This window comes from Cherax quadricarinatus, chromosome 46 (assembly GCF_038502225.1).
Source record: "Cherax quadricarinatus isolate ZL_2023a chromosome 46, ASM3850222v1, whole genome shotgun sequence".
Taxonomy (NCBI): domain Eukaryota; kingdom Metazoa; phylum Arthropoda; class Malacostraca; order Decapoda; family Parastacidae; genus Cherax; species Cherax quadricarinatus.
In genome coordinates this window covers 13,433,852-13,450,086 of record NC_091337.1, presented here as the reverse complement: position 1 = coordinate 13,450,086, position 16,235 = coordinate 13,433,852, and the positions used below count along the sequence as shown (strand labels likewise).

General features: G+C 37.9%; 1 protein-coding gene across 5 annotated transcripts in view; it reads left to right on the top strand.

Annotated features, from left to right (window-relative positions):
- Positions 1–16,235, top strand: part of LOC128696706 (ankyrin repeat domain-containing protein 13C) — a 42,857-nt gene that overhangs the window by 4,863 nt on the left and 21,759 nt on the right. For all 5 annotated transcript variants that reach the window (XR_008408193.2, XM_070094550.1, XM_053788076.2 and 2 more), the window contains exons 2-7: positions 946–987; positions 1,503–1,607; positions 9,618–9,749; positions 9,943–10,154; positions 10,791–10,922; positions 11,757–11,915. Coding sequence is in view for 4 of the 5 variants with exons in the window: in XM_070094550.1 (XP_069950651.1) it covers positions 946–987; positions 1,503–1,607; positions 9,618–9,749; positions 9,943–10,154; positions 10,791–10,922; positions 11,757–11,915 (782 nt within the window). In the remaining variant the exon portion in view is untranslated. The remainder of the gene's footprint in view (positions 1–945; positions 988–1,502; positions 1,608–9,617; positions 9,750–9,942; positions 10,155–10,790; positions 10,923–11,756; positions 11,916–16,235) is intronic.

Sequence of the window (16,235 nt, the reverse complement as noted above, 5' to 3'; positions counted from 1 at the left end):
CATTCTTTGGATTGAACCTGATTGCCTCCTATTCCCCAGACAGTGTACGACTTCATAGGTTTAGCACTTCTTCCTTAATATGATGATAATCTGCAGGATGTGCCAGATCATCCAAGTTGTGATATGTATTTAGGCCTGTGGACTGCAGGCATCAACAGTCTGATTCAACAGGTTGGACTGCAAGACTGTGATAGAAAAATAAGTTAAAACTAGTCACAGATATGTTGCACATGAATTTAGAGGTTCTTCTTAAGCATTTTTATTAAGAAAGGCCCACTTTTGACAGCAGCAAACAATTTTAAGTCAAGGCAAGGATTATTGTTAAGATAATGAAAATACAGTAACCCCTCGATTTAATGAGTTAATAATGGAAGGGAGGGGATGGCTGGTAATGGTGATTTGTGGTGAAAAGAAATGATATTGTTTTGATGTGATTGTAATAATATTAGACAATTCTGTAACCATCACACTCAGTTGACCCAGAAAATTTTGTTCCATATTGCCAAAATATATTAATCAAGGTCAGTTACAAAAAGGATTTAATGTACAGTATTCTTTTTTTGTAATGAATTGACCTGAGTGTTTGGTGATTTGACGTGTGGTTACTTGTGAACAGACTGATGCACTTGCAAATATATAGAATGAACAGAAAACCTATTATGTTAGCAGTGAGTGTGATTAAATGTCTTAATTCACTGTATTTATTGGAGAGGTCACTTGTAAGTTTATCACTGTATGATAGTAATTAGAATAATATAAAAGTTTAAAAAATATGTTAGGTGGTAATTGTGATTATATACAGAATATGATTAATATATACTTGCTGTATATAACTATGTAAAGCTTAGTGTTGATGCAAAACTTACTCTTAATGTATAAGAAAAATAAAATGTGTACAATAAATTTTTATTCACTTTACTGATACAATTTTTTTAATTTTTTCAGGTAATACACCACTTCACCTGGCTGTAATGCTGGGGCATAAAGGTAATAGAGGGCTAATTAATGCTGTAATCCATGTGTTTAGTATTTCATTTTCACTACTACTACTACTATTAATAATAATAATGTATCAATCATAATACTGTAATAGATATAATACTGTAATAATAATAATAATTAAATTCATAGTAATAATAATGGTTGTTTATACCTCAGGTGTTGGTTTTATGTGCAGTAGACAAAAGTTTTTTTGCTATTGGAAGTGTAATTTAAAAAATTCAGTATACTAAAAAGTAAGGTACACTGCAGGTCATGGCACTGTAGCATTTAGAACATGTTTCAGGCACCAGGGGTTTTATCAAGTTATACAGACAAAAAACATGAGAGAATATATAGTGGCTAATGAGAGGTCTGTGAAGTGTAGAGCAGCTCAGTGTAGCTATTTAATTGCTGTCAGGTTTAACTAATACATCTGAGATTGGGAATGAACCTTAGGTTTTCATAATGATTTTACTGTTATTTGTTTGTGGAATTTATTATAGTTATGTTTAATTCTGCAGAATGTATACATCTTCTGTTGGCTCATGGAGCTCCAGTAAAAGTCAAGAATTGCAATGGGTGGAGTCCTCTTGCAGAAGCCATCAGTTTTGGTGACAGACAAAGCAGTAAGTATAATGCACTATTTGTTTGCTTGTTCAGTATATACACTAATATATATTTTTAAAATCCATGATTACAAAAACAGTTAGCTGTACAGGATACATTCATTCCTATAAAAATATATTACATTTTTTGCATAGTACTGGACAGTAAACTTCAAAACTTGCACTTATAATATCTGATTTTTTTTGGAGAAATTGCTACTCTCAAAAGCTCACTCCATAAAAGATTCATTTTTGAGAAATATTCCATAAGCAAATGGTACCTGACATTCCATTTTTTCACCCACAGCAGTGCATTTTATATTTTTGATCACTTTTTTGCTTTTTCTGCATTTTAGCATACATTTTTTCTATAATATATAAATAGTTATCAATGTTAGCTAAATAGAAACAGTTACTTATAACCTTAACATAGTGTCAAAATTGGCCAGAGTTTTCAATGCTACAGTCTTTTTGACATACCATATATGCCAGTTTTTTTGTGAACTAATGTACATACATTATTTGCCAATTTCTTGAGAAATTAGCATGGCCTCATATCCAGCCGTGTATTTTTTTTTTTTTTTTTTTTTTTTTTTTCAACAAGTCGGCCGTCTCCCACCGAGGCAGGGTGACCCAAAAAAGAAAGAAAATCCCCAAAAAGAAAATACTTTCATCATCATTCAACACTTTCACCACACTCGCACATTATCACTGTTTTTGCAGAGGTGCTCAGAATACAACAGTCTAGAAGCATAAACATATAAAGATACACAACATATCCCTCCAAACTGCCAATATCCCAAACCCCTCCTTTAAAGTGCAGGCATTGTACTTCCCATTTCCAGGACTCAAGTCCGACTATATGAAAATAACCGGTTTCCCTGAATCCCTTCACTAAATATTACCCTGCTCACACTCCAACAGATCGTCAGGTCCCAAGTACCATTCGTCTCCATTCACTCCTATCTAACACGCTCACGCACGCTTGCTGGAAGTCCAAGCCCCTTACCCACAAAACCTCCTTTACCCCCTCTCTCCAACCCTTTCGAGGACGACCCCTACCCCGCCTTCCTTCCCCTATAGATTTATATGCTTTCCATGTCATTCTACTGTGATCCATTCTCTCTAAATGACCAAACCACCTCAACAACCCCTCTTCTGCCCTCTGACTAATACTTTTATTAACTCCACACCTTCTCCTAATTTCCACACTCCGAATTTTCTGCATAATATTTACACCACACATTGCCCTTAAACAGGACATCTCCGCTGCCTCCAACCGTCTCCTCGCTGCTGCATTTACCACCCAAGCTTCACACCCATATAAGAGTGTTGGTACTACTATACTTTCATACATTCCCTTCTTTGCCTCCATAGATAACGTTTTTTGACTCCACATATACCTCAACGCACCACTCACCTTTTTTCCCTCATCAATTCTATGATTAACCTCATCCTTCATAAATCCATCCGCCGACACGTCAACTCCCAAGTATCTGAAAACATTCACTTCTTCCATACTCCTCCTCCTCAATTTGATATCCAATTTTTCTTTATCTAAATCATTTGACACCCTCATCACCTTACTCTTTTCTATGTTCACTTTCAACTTTCTACCTTTACACACATTCCCAAACTCATCCACTAACCTTTGCAATTTTTCTTTAGAATCTCCCATAAGCACAGTATCATCAGCAAAAAGTAACTGTGTCAATTCCCATTTTGAATTTGATTCCCCATAATTTAATCCCACCCCTCTCCCAAACACCCTAGCATTTACTTCCTTTACAACCCCATCTATAAATATATTAAACAACCATGGTGACATTACACATCCCTGTCTAAGACCTACTTTTACCGGGAAGTAGTCTCCCTCTCTTCTACACACCCTAACCTGAGCCTCACTATCCTCATAAAAACTCTTTACAGCATTTAATAACTTACCACCTATTCCATATACTTGCAACATCTGCCACATTGCTCCTCTATCCACTCTATCATATGCCTTTTCTAAATCCATAAATGCAATAAAAACTTCCCTATCTTTATCTAAATACTGTTCACATATATGCTTCAATGTAAACACCTGATCTACACATCCCCTACCCACTCTAAAACCTCCTTGCTCATCCGCAATCCTACATTCTGTCTTACCTCTAATTCTTTCAATTATAACCCTACCGTACACTTTTCCTGGTATACTCAGTAAGCTTATTCCTCTATAATTTTTACAGTCTCTTTTGTCCCCTTTCCCTTTATATAAAGGGACTATACATGCTCTCTGCCAATCCCTAGGTACCTTCCCCTCTTTCATACATTTATTAAACAAAAGTACCAACCACTCCAACACTATATCCCCCCCTGCTTTTAACATTTCTGTCATGATCCCATCAGTTCCAGCTGCTTTACCCCCTTTCATTTTACGTAATGCCTCACGTACCTCCCCCACACTTACATTCTGCTCTTCTTCACTCCTAAAAGATGGTATACCTCCCTGACCAGTGCATGAAATTACTGCCTCTGTTTCTTCCTTAACATTTAAAAGTTCCTCAAAATATTCTCGCCATCTACCCAATACCTCCATCTCCCCATCTACTAACTCCCCTACTCTGTTTTTAACTGACAAATCCATATTTTCCCTAGGCTTTCTTAACTTGTTTAACTCACTCCAAAATTTTTTCTTATTTTCATTAAAATTTCTTGACAGTGCCTCTCCCACTCTATCATCTGCTCTCCTTTTGCACTCTCTCACCACTCTCTTTACCTTTCTTTTACTCTCCATATACTCTGCTCTTCTTATAACACTTCTGCTTTGTAAAAACCTCTCATAAGCTACCTTTTTCTCTTTTATCACACCCTTTACTTCATCATTCCACCAATCACTCCTCTTTCCTCCTGCCCCCACCCTCCTATAACCACAAACTTCTGCCCCACATTCTAATACTGCATTTTTAAAACTATTCCAACCCTCTTCAACCCCCCCACTACTCATCTTTGCACTAGCCCACCTTTCTGCCAATAGTCGCTTATATCTCACCCGAACTTCCTCCTCCCTTAGTTTATACACTTTCACTTCCCTCTTACTTGTTGTTGCCACCTTCCTCTTTTCCCATCTACCTCTTACTCTAACTGTAGCTACAACTAAATAATGATCCGATATATCAGTTGCCCCTCTATAAACATGTACATCCTGGAGCCTACCCATCAACCTTTTATCCACCAATACATAATCTAATAAACTACTTTCATTACGTGCTACATCATACCTTGTATATTTATTTATCCTCTTTTTCATAAAATATGTATTACTTATTACCAAATTTCTTTCTACACATAGCTCAATTAAAGGCTCCCCATTTACATTTACCCCTGGCACCCCAAATTTACCTACTACTCCCTCCATAACATTTTTACCCACTTTAGCATTAAAATCCCCAACCACCATTACTCTCACACTTGATTCAAAACTCCCCACGCATTCACTCAACATTTCCCAAAATCTCTCTCTCTCCTCTACACTTCTCTCTTCTCCAGGTGCATACACGCTTATTATAACCCACTTTTCACATCCAATCTTTATTTTACTCCACATAATCCTTGAATTAATACATTTATAGTCCCTCTTTTCCTGCCATAGCTTATCCTTCAACATTATTGCTACTCCTTCTTTAGCTCTAACTCTATTTGAAACCCCTGACCTAATCCCATTTATTCCTCTCCACTGAAACTCTCCCACCCCCTTCAGCTTTGTTTCACTTAAAGCCAGGACATCCAGCTTCTTCTCATTCATAACATCCACAATCATCTCTTTCTTATCATCTGCACAACATCCACGCACATTCAGACTTCCCACTTTGACAATTTTCTTCTTCTTATTCTTTTTAGTAATCTTTACAGGAAAAGGGGTTACTAGCCCATTGTTCCCGGCATTTTAGTTGACTTTTACAACACGCATGGCTTACGGAGGAAAGATTCTTATTCCACTTCCCCATGGATATAAAAGGAAAATTAATAAGACCAAGAACTATTAAGATAAAATCAAAGAAAACTCAGATGAGTGTGTATAAATAAATGTGTACATGTATGTGTAGTGTGACCTAAGTGTAAGTAGAAGTAGCAAGACATGCCTGTAATCTTGCATATTTATGAGACAGACAAAAGACATCAGCAATCCTACCATCATGTAAAACAATCACAGGCTTCGTTTTACACTCACTTGGCAGGACGGTAGTACCTCCCTGGGTGGTTGCTGTCTACCAACCTACTACTAGCCGTGTAGTATACACTACAATTTACTTTACAGTGGAACCTCAGTTTTCATCATTAGTTTGTTCCAGAAAGTCTGACGAAAACTGAATTCGATGAAAACTTAAGTAATATTTCCCATAAGAAATAATGTAAATCCAACTAATCCATTCCAGACACCCAAAAGTATTAACAAAAAATACACTATATAGAGAATAACTATAGTTTTACTTACAAAACACAATGAGAATTAATATAAATGACTAATGAAATGGATAAATGAACACTTAATATCACTTTTACCTTTATTGATGACTCTTGTTGGTGTATGGAAGATGCAAGGAGAGGAGAGGGAGGAGAAGTTATTGGTTGGAAGGGGAATCCCCCTCCATAAGGACTTCAGGTATCAAGTCCCTATCCAGGGTTACTTCCCTTCTTTGTCTTTTATTGGCACTGGACCCCTGTCGCACCAAAAATTTGTCCATAGAGGTCTGTTTTTGGCATCTTCTTTAAGATTTGCCTAAAATGGGACAAGGCATTGTCATTGAACATGTTGCAGACATGGTTTGCAACAGCTTTGTTAGGGTGATATTTCTCCACAAAACTTTGCAACTCACTCCACTTTGCACACTTTGTACATCCTGGCAAGATCAACCACACATTCACCACTTTCGTACTTTGCTACGAGTTCCTTCTTGAATTCTATCATGTTTCTCACCTTTATCAAAGTGGCTTATTTAGCAGTCGTACTCAGTAAACAAGCACAAAAAATAATGGATTATTACGAAATGTTTTGGATGAGCTTGCAGGGTAATGCTCACTCAACGAGAAACACAGCCAGAGAGACTTAGAACGCATGAGATGCTTTGTGTGGGCGCAGGCAGGTGGACATGTTTGGTATGACAGTCCGATGAAAACCGAGGTGATGAACAAAAACTGGGACAAAATTTTGACAAAAAAAGTCACCGAAAACTGAATTCGACGAAAACCAGGGCAAACGAAAACCAGGGTTCCACTGTATGGTAATTTTTGTTCATTTTTATACTGAAATTTTTTGGGAACTGTTTTTCTCTAATTTTGTATTGACAGTATCTATACAGTGGACCCCCACTTAACGATCACCTCCCAATGCGACCAATTATGTAAGTGTATTTATGTAAGTGCGTTTGTACGTGTATGTTTGGGGGTCTGAAATGGATTAATCTACTTCACAATATTCCTTATGGGAACAAATTCGGTCAGTACTGGCACCTGAACATACTTCTGGAATGAAAAAATATCCTTAATCGGGGGTCCACTGTAAATGTAACCCAAGTAAATTCTGAGCCTCTGCTGTTTCAAAATAAAGGTCATGATTTTTAAAAATGGCAATACAGTACAGTATTGTACTTTTTTATGTTTAAGAATAGTGAGATTGTCCTATACAGTAGGGCCCCACTTGTACGGCAGGTTAGGCTCCAGGCTACCACCGGAAAGCAGACATCGCTGAAAAGCTGAACACCATTTTGTCCACTTATAAATGCATATAAATGCCAGATAACAAGTTTACACTAACATATGTTAAGTTAGCAATAAAACTAAGCATTAAAACAATAATATATGTAGTCTTAATGTAGGGTGAGAAGTGAGCAGTATTTATTTGTAGGAAGTCAGGTGTGGGAGCTATGGTAGCCAGCCAGGCCACCACACCCCACCTACACGTAATATACTACAACATTTAAAGCACCCTAGAGCGATAAGATGAATATACAATACACTTATTACTTCTTCTTTCAACACACCGGCCGTATCCCACCGAGGCGGGGTGGCCCAAAAGGAAAAACGAAAGTTTCTCCTTTTACATTTAGTAATATATACAGGAGAAGAGGTTACTAGCCCCTTGCTCCCGGCATTTTAGTCGCCTCTTACGACACGCATGGCTTATGGAGGAAGAATTCTGTTCCACTTTCCCATGGAGATAGGAAATAAACAAGAAGAAGAACTAGAAAGAAAATAGAAGAAAACCCAGAGGGGTGTGTATATATATGCTTGTACATGTATGTGTAGTGTGACCTAAGTGTAAGTAGAAGTAGCAAGACATACCTGTAATCTTGCATATTTATGAGACAGACAAAAAACACCAGCAATCCTACCATCATGTAAAACAATTACAGGCTTTTGTTTTACATTCACTTGGCAGGATGGTAGTACCTCCCTGGGTGGTTGCTGTATACCAACCTACTACCAAACTTATTACTTACCTTAAAATATTTATAATCTTACTGTAGGGTGAGAGGTGACTAAATATTTGAGAGAGAGAGAGAAAAGGAGTAAATGAGACAGGAGAGAGATGCGGAGTATGTAAACAGGCAAACGAATACGTCTGGTTTTGGGTCATACAAATAACATCTCATATTTATGTTAATTTATTCTACTGTGGGGTGTATTTATCATGTTTAAATGTTATGTAGCATGTTTATTATGTAATTTTGAAAAAAAATATCATAAATGGATTAATGAAAATGTTTATATTAATGCAATATATGATATTTAATGGGCTTCAGAGTGATTATTATTGTGTTATTATCATTATCAATATGTCGTCCTCAAGACTAATAAGACACTCTTAGTGATTTTACTGTGTACGTACCTGCATACCAGCACTGTATAAGTTTATTTAGGTACAGATACACCTTAAGTATAATTATCAAGAGTATACAGCCTCTCCTCACTTAGCGACGGAGTTCCGTTCCTAAGACCTCTTTGGTAAACGAATTCATTGCTAAATGAGGACCATACTTTAATGGTAGTGGGTTTGTGTCAACCATCTTTGATATTGTCTTAATGTCACCTTTGCACCATTTATAAAATTTTTAATATATTTTTAAATGTTTATACAGTAGTGTACTGAATATTGTAATAAATTGAATTGAGGAAATCAGCTCTGATATACATTATTTAGGTATGCATGCTGGTCAGAGAGCTCATTGTAAGTCTGAGTCGTCGGTAAACGAGTACGTCACTAAGTGAGGAGAGGCTGTATATATAACATGAAATAACTTAAAAACATTTGAAATTTTGGAAAGTTTCCAGACAAAGGAGAGACGCAGTGCTCACGGAGCTCACGGAAAATGTTAACAAACCGGGTAGGGTGCAGTGACCATATTAGAAAGTCAGGTGGGGGGGCCATATAGCGAGTTTTGGTCATAATTTGAAATGTCTGTATTAGCAGAACGCCGTAAGGCGATACACCATGAAGCAGGGCCCTACTGTATTTTCAACTCCTGCTGTCCTATTTGTCAGATTCATATATTAACAAATTTATCAGTTATTGTATTTTATTCACTTCATCTATTACAGGAGGGCCCCACTTATACATCAGGTTAGGTTCCAGGCTACTGTTGTATAGTGAAAATCACTATAACATAGCCTTTTTTTCACTTTCAGTTGCACATGAAAGCCTGATAACATGTTTACACTATCATATATTAAGTGAGCAATAGAGCTAGGCATAAAAAAATGCATATACAGTACACACGTTACTTGCTTTTAAAATATTTTCATCCTTATAGTGAGTGGGGGATAAATTTATTGTAGGAAGTCTAAATAAATGAAGAATGGGTATAATTGAAAACCACTGCATCAATGAAATGCTGTAAAGCAAAACTCTGGAGAGTAGGGCCTGCCTGTATATGCATATAAGATGAATATGTTTAGACTATTAGATTTTAAGACATCTTCAGTGTTAAAAGTTCTTAGATCAGTATTATCATAGAATCTGCTCTTCATATCTTCTTTGTTTTTCAGTATCTGTGTTATTACGAAAATTAAAGCTGCAGTCTCGAGAACACATGGAGGCTCGGCGGCCTGACCTAGTACGAGCACTGTCACAAATGGGAGATTTTTATATGGAACTCAAATGGGATTTTCAGAGTTGGGGTATGTAAAAACCTGTTGACTATATAAAGAGCTGTGTGGTGTTATTAGATAAATTTTTAATTTAAATATTGAGAATGTTTTAAAGTCACCTCTTCAGTTAAACTTTTTGTCATTATATTTTTAAATGTTTTTTCATACACAACAAAAAAACTGTTATTGAATCTTTCTTCTTATTATTAACGTTATTCTGCAGTACCCCTCGTGTCCAGAATGCTTCCGTCCGATACATGTAAGATTCACAAAAAGGGAGCGTCTATCCGATTAGACACAACGCTGGTGGACTTCAATGATATGCGCTGGGAGAGAGGTGACATTAGCTTTCTGTTTTCTGGGAGTTCAAAACCTTCACATTCCCTGACAGTGCTTGACAACAAGTTGAAAGTCTACCAGGGAGTCAGACATGAGGTTAGTAATTTTTGGCTTTTTTGACACACATTCACTGTTATATTAATATGAAGCATGGGCTGTAAACATTGCAGTGAAGGGGGAGGCTGTAGGCAGTGAAAAATGTCATGTTTGAGTTGGAGGGAAGGCGTAAAGGAAGTTTTGAATGCTGTGGGCTTGAGCATCCAATAGACTTGTGTGAACACTTAGATCAGGGTAAGTGGAGACAGGTGGTTTTTATGGTTTTGACATGCTATACACAGATAACCCACACAGAGAAGAATACTGTTGGAGTGTGAGCAAGGTACTGTTTAGAAGGGATTTAGGGGAAACCAGTTAGCTGGACTTGAGTCCTGGAGGTGTTGAAGTACAGTGCCTGCACTCTAAGGAGGAGTGAGGATGTTGCAGTTCAGACGTTCTTTCAAACTGTGATGTCATCACACTTCTGGCAAGACAGTGATTAAGTGAATTACAGTAAATGTGTTTCTTCCTTTTTTTTTGGGGGGGGGGGAACCCTTTCTAGGGAGACACCCAGATTGTTAAAAAAAAAATTATAAGTTCCCTATTTGTTATCTCAAAAACTGTGAATTCTTGTTCATATAGTAAATGAATGATGATCAATATTTTTTTACATATCAGAAATGATAATGTTCACAGGAAACAGAAGCAGAAATAGAGGATGAGGTGGACATCCTTATGAGTTCTGACATAGTAGCTGCGCAGATGTCAACCAAACAGATCACTTTTTCAAGAGCACAGACAGGCTGGATTTTTCGAGCAGATAAAAAGGTATGATTATTGAAAAATCAGGTTTTATCCAAGGCAGTGGAGGGTAGCTCCAGTACCTCACATCATACCTGATTATCTCTCAGGCACTGTATGGCCCATTTGGGTTTAGCTCTTCCCTATAAATATGACAATAACAGTGCTTACTGAAATGTAACAACTTCAGTTCAACATTACCACTGAAATGGTAATTTGGTATCAATAAAGTGCAGCCTACTCTTTGTTCTTTATTTTTATGTAACACTAATGAAGGGTATTTTAAAATCCTGAAAAGCATATACCACACCTTACATTTTGGCTGGTGATTGGAACATTGTCATCACATAAAGTTTAACTCACAAAAATCATAATAATGTCTTAGTAAACACTAATGTTATTAAGATTTTTCTCAAGTCATTGACAGTGGTTTTGAAAGGACTTGAGATAGTTCTCATTGCTATTGTATTGATGCAAGATTCTTTCATTAAAAATTGCATATGTGATCACAGTGGTGCTCATGTTAATTTTTCTAATAGTACGTAGAAATATACCTAGCTGGATGAATTTTATTAAGCCTATGGGAACCAGTGGTTAGAGATATGACATTCTAGTTTTAGGACTGGCTTGCCATGGGTTACAACCCTGAGTGGAACCTGTGATTTGTTTTCTATTTTTTTATATTTACATTCCTCAGTGGAGGTTCCTAGATGCGAATATGGAGCTCTTGGTCCAAGAAAGTGTACTTACCCTTCCCTTCCTTGGATCAGATCTGATTGCCTCCCATTCCCCATGCACTGTATGACCCCTGATGATGTTAATAATAATAATGCATACATTTACCTCGTTTTGTTTTCACAGGAAATGGTTGGCAAGTTTAATGCAGATTTTTATTATTTGAATGGCTTGACTCTGGAGTCTCGAAAACGGAGAGAACACCTAAGTGAAGAGGATTTACAGAAGAATAAAGCCATAGTGGAAAGTTTTACTAAGGGAGGTGGGGCACAATCTTTTGATGAAGTGAGTATTAAGCTCTTTAACCTTTTAACTGTCAAACCGTTGATCTACATTTTACTGCTAGTGCTCATGATGTCAATCAGCGCACTATTATTCCTGCCCTCAAATTTGGTGCCAAAGGTCTGATAGTCCTAGGCAGTATAGAATGGGTCTTAACACTCAGTGTGCACAATATTAAAAAATCTGGGACCACTTAGTACCTTGTGGGAGCACCAGCTAGAGCAAACAGCATGGCAAACCCTAAGGATTCACTAATGCTATGTCGTATTAACATTCCTTTTTCGAGGAAAGCGATGCTGAACCCGAGTTTAGTGGCTTTGAGATGGGTGTTGCCACGAGTGGTCGAGGAAATATCAGAAACCTAGATAGTAACCCATGTGTAACATTTGTACCACATCCTTTCAATTACGATGCATCTGATAGTGTTAATCCTGCCAGAATGTCCTATCACCTATGTCCTAAGTAGAGAAAGAGAGACGATTCTACAACATATGTAATCCATGTTCAGCTGGCTAGCTAATTGGCTGGCTCTGACTGACTAGCTCTGTCTAGCTGTCTCTATCCGCCTGTCTCTGTCTAGCTGTCTCTATCCGCCTGTCTCTGTCTAGCTGTCTCTATCCGCCTGTCTCTGTCTAGCTGTCTCTATCCGCCTGTCTCTGTCTAGCTGTCTCTATCCGCCTGTCTCTGTCTCAGAGAGAGCAGGTCATGAACCAGAATCAATTACTAAGTAAGTTTATTTAGGCACAGGTACATTATACATGATGTAAATTACCTAAAATAACCAAAGAAAAATACAAAGTACTATATTGTGCTTGTAGATATAAGGCATAAGCATGACTGGCAAGTAATACACATTCCAACCTCAGACATGTTCAGACATGACAGTTCTGCAACATAGGTAATACCTGTTCATTCATGAGTGGCTCTCTCTCAGACAGACAGGCAGACAGAGAGAGAGAAAGACAGAGATAAACAGAGACAGACATGCTTACATGGGTGGAACAGTGAGAACAAATAAATAACATATGCCAGGGTTCACTGGGAGCAGTGCACCATCAGCAATATTGAGTGACTGCACTGTCAACAGTATAGAGTGACACACTTGTCATACACTGTGCTTCAAGGAGTTCAGTATACTCCAGCACTTCCAAAAACAGTGCTGGGACCTGTGAATAATTTGTATATATTTCTAGACAATAGTATGTGACCAAGGCAGGTGAACATGTTCACCTATCAATATGTTTGTGACTGTTCCATTACTATTTCCATAGCTAACATTAGTGTGAATAAAGATTGGCTATAAAATCACAAGAGCTACTATAAATTGTAGTTATCAGAACATAAAAATTACGTAAATTAAAAAAAAATAAAAAGGTATATTAGCAACACTTCTGCAAGCAGCAGGACTCCATGTTGCCATCACATGAGCATCTAGTGCCAACTTTGCTGCCTTATTTTATTTTTTTTGGGAGGGGGGTCTTATTATTAACCCTTTGACTGTTTCGGTTGTATATATACGTCTTACGAGGTACCATGTTTGACGTATATTTTATTATCACACTGGCCTATTCCCACCAAGGCAGGGTGGCCCGAGAAAGAAAAACTTTCACCATCGTTCACTCCATCACTGTCTTGCCAGAAGGGTGCTTTACACTACAGTTTTTAAACTGCAACATTAACACCCCTCCTTCAGAGTGCAGGCACTGTACTTCCCATCTCCAGGACTCAAGTCCGGCCTGCCGGTTTCCCTGAACCCCTTCATAAATGTTACTTTGCTCACACTCCAACAGCACGTCAAGTATTAAAAACCATTTGTCTCCATTCACTCCTATCAAACACGCTCACGCATGCCTACTGGAAGTCCAAGCCCCTCGCACACAAAACCTCCTTTACCCCCTCCCTCCAACCTTTCCTAGGCCTACCCCTACACCGCCTTCCTTCCACTACAGACTGATACACTCTTGAAGTCACTCTGTTTCGCTCCATTCTCTCTACATGTCCGAACCACCTCAACAACCCTTCCTCAGCCCTCTGGAGAACAGTTTTGGTAATCCCGCACCTCCTCCTAACTTCCAAACTACGAATTCTCTGCATTATATTCACACCACACATTGCCCTCAGACATGACATCTCCACTGCCTCCAGCCTTCTCCTCGCTGCAACATTCATCACCCATGCTTCACACCCATATAAGAGCGTTGGTAAAACTATACTCTCATACATTCCCCTCTTTGCCTCCAAGGACAAAGTTCTTTGTCTCCACAGACTCCTAAGTGCACCACTCACCCTTTTCCCCTCATCAATTCTATGATTCACCTCATATACTCGTAAATTCTAGCAGCTTCAAATCAAGCAGGAGAAAGCTGGTAGGCCCACATGTGAGAGAATGGGTCTGTGTGGCCAGTGTGCACCATATAAAAAAAATCCTGTTGCACGCAGTGCATAATGAGAAAAAAAACTCCGACCTTTTTTTTTTTAATTAAAATGCCGACTTTGTGGTCTATTTTCATATAGTATTTATAGTTGTATTCTCATTATCTTTTTCTCATTTGATAGGATGGAAAACATATTATAGAAATAGAGGTGGTTTTGATTGGTTTTAATGCAAAAAGAACCTGGAAATGGAGCTCAAAGTAGGGGAAATGTTTGATTTTTGCCAATGTTCAAAAGTAATCAAATGATGTCAGTGTCCAATAAATGTCCAATTAGCCATTCTAATATGCAGTCATGAATGGGTTGACATTATTTGTACAGTTATTACAATATTGCAGTAGTCTGCATAACAGTAAATCTTCTATTTTTTGTTTGAATAAATATTCAAAATAGAAAGCAAGAGTAATATCAGAGGGGCCTGGAGACGTGACTGATGAACAAAGAAAATGTTATTTTAGAGCCAGGAATGTCTGCATTGTTCATTCTGGACCTTATTTTGAAATTGTCATATTTTTAAATTTTCGTGAAATTAGCCAAATTGCAAATTTCTGACCACGTTATTGGGTAGTTGAAATTGGTAAATGGGCAGTTTCTTGTACTCAATCGATAGAAAAAATGGAGTTCTAAAGAAATAGCTATAAGTTTGGTCGACTGGAACAATGGAATTAGCCGAAAATAGGGCTCAAAGTGGGCGAAATCGCTGATTTGTAAATATTGCCGAGGTCGCTAACTTCGCGAGAGCGTAATCCCATCAGTTTTCCTTTAAATTTCGTTTTTTTAAGTGTCATTACAATCGGGAAAATATTCTCTATAATTTCATAAGATTTTTTTTTTTTTTTTTTTTTTTTAATTTTCCGACACCAGGAGACACCTCAGGATTGAAGGTTGCGGCAGTCAAGGGGTTAATTGTCCTCTGTTTTACTTATTTTATTTTTTCAAAATATTCAAAGTATTAGCAGTAAAATGTAGATCAACAGTTTAACAGTTCAACAACAAAGTCGGCCATCTCCCACCGAGGCAAGGTGACCCAAAAAGAAAGAAAATCCTCAAGAAGAAAATACAATGGAGCCCCGAGTTTCGGCTGCCCTGAGTATCAGCTACTTCGAGTTTCGACTGCTTTTTTCGGCTAAATTTTGTCCCAAGTTTTGGCCTGTGCCCCATGTTTCAGCCTGCGTGCCAGACCTGTCCGCCTACTTGCGCAGGCGTCGTGAGCCAGCCTAGCTTTGTTTATTCTTGAGTGAACAGTACCCTGCACGCTCATCCAAACATTTCACAATACAGGTCTCCCTCAACATTCGCGAGGGTTAGGGGATCAAGAGCCTCGCGAATGTTGAAAAACCGTGAATGTTTGGTGACCCAATATATTGTAGGGAAATATAATACAATACTGCTTCCTTAACTTGTTGAACCATGAACAATCATAAAATACATGAAAACTTCATAAATTGTACTAAATATATACATGTTATGCTTTAATAACATGTATGTTATTAAATACCACAGACTCCACCACTGCCTCCACCAATGCCTCCACCACTTCCTCAACCACTGCGAGTCCCTACTGCCCTCCCTCCGACCCCTGCAACTGGCAGCCAGCCCTCCCACCACTCAGTGTGGTGAGAGTTTTGTTTGTTCATTATTTGCTATTAAACTACAGTATAAATAATGTAAACCCATTCATGACTGCATATTGGAATGGCTATTCGGACAGGTATTGGACGGTGACATCATGTGTTTACTCTTGAACACAGCAAAGAATCAAACTTTTCTGCTACTGCTAATAATAACAATAGTAATAATAATAATAATAATACGATATAATTGAAGAAGGAAATTGTACAAATATACGAGGGAGTGGTTGACACATCGTCAGTGTGGCTTTGGAGTGAG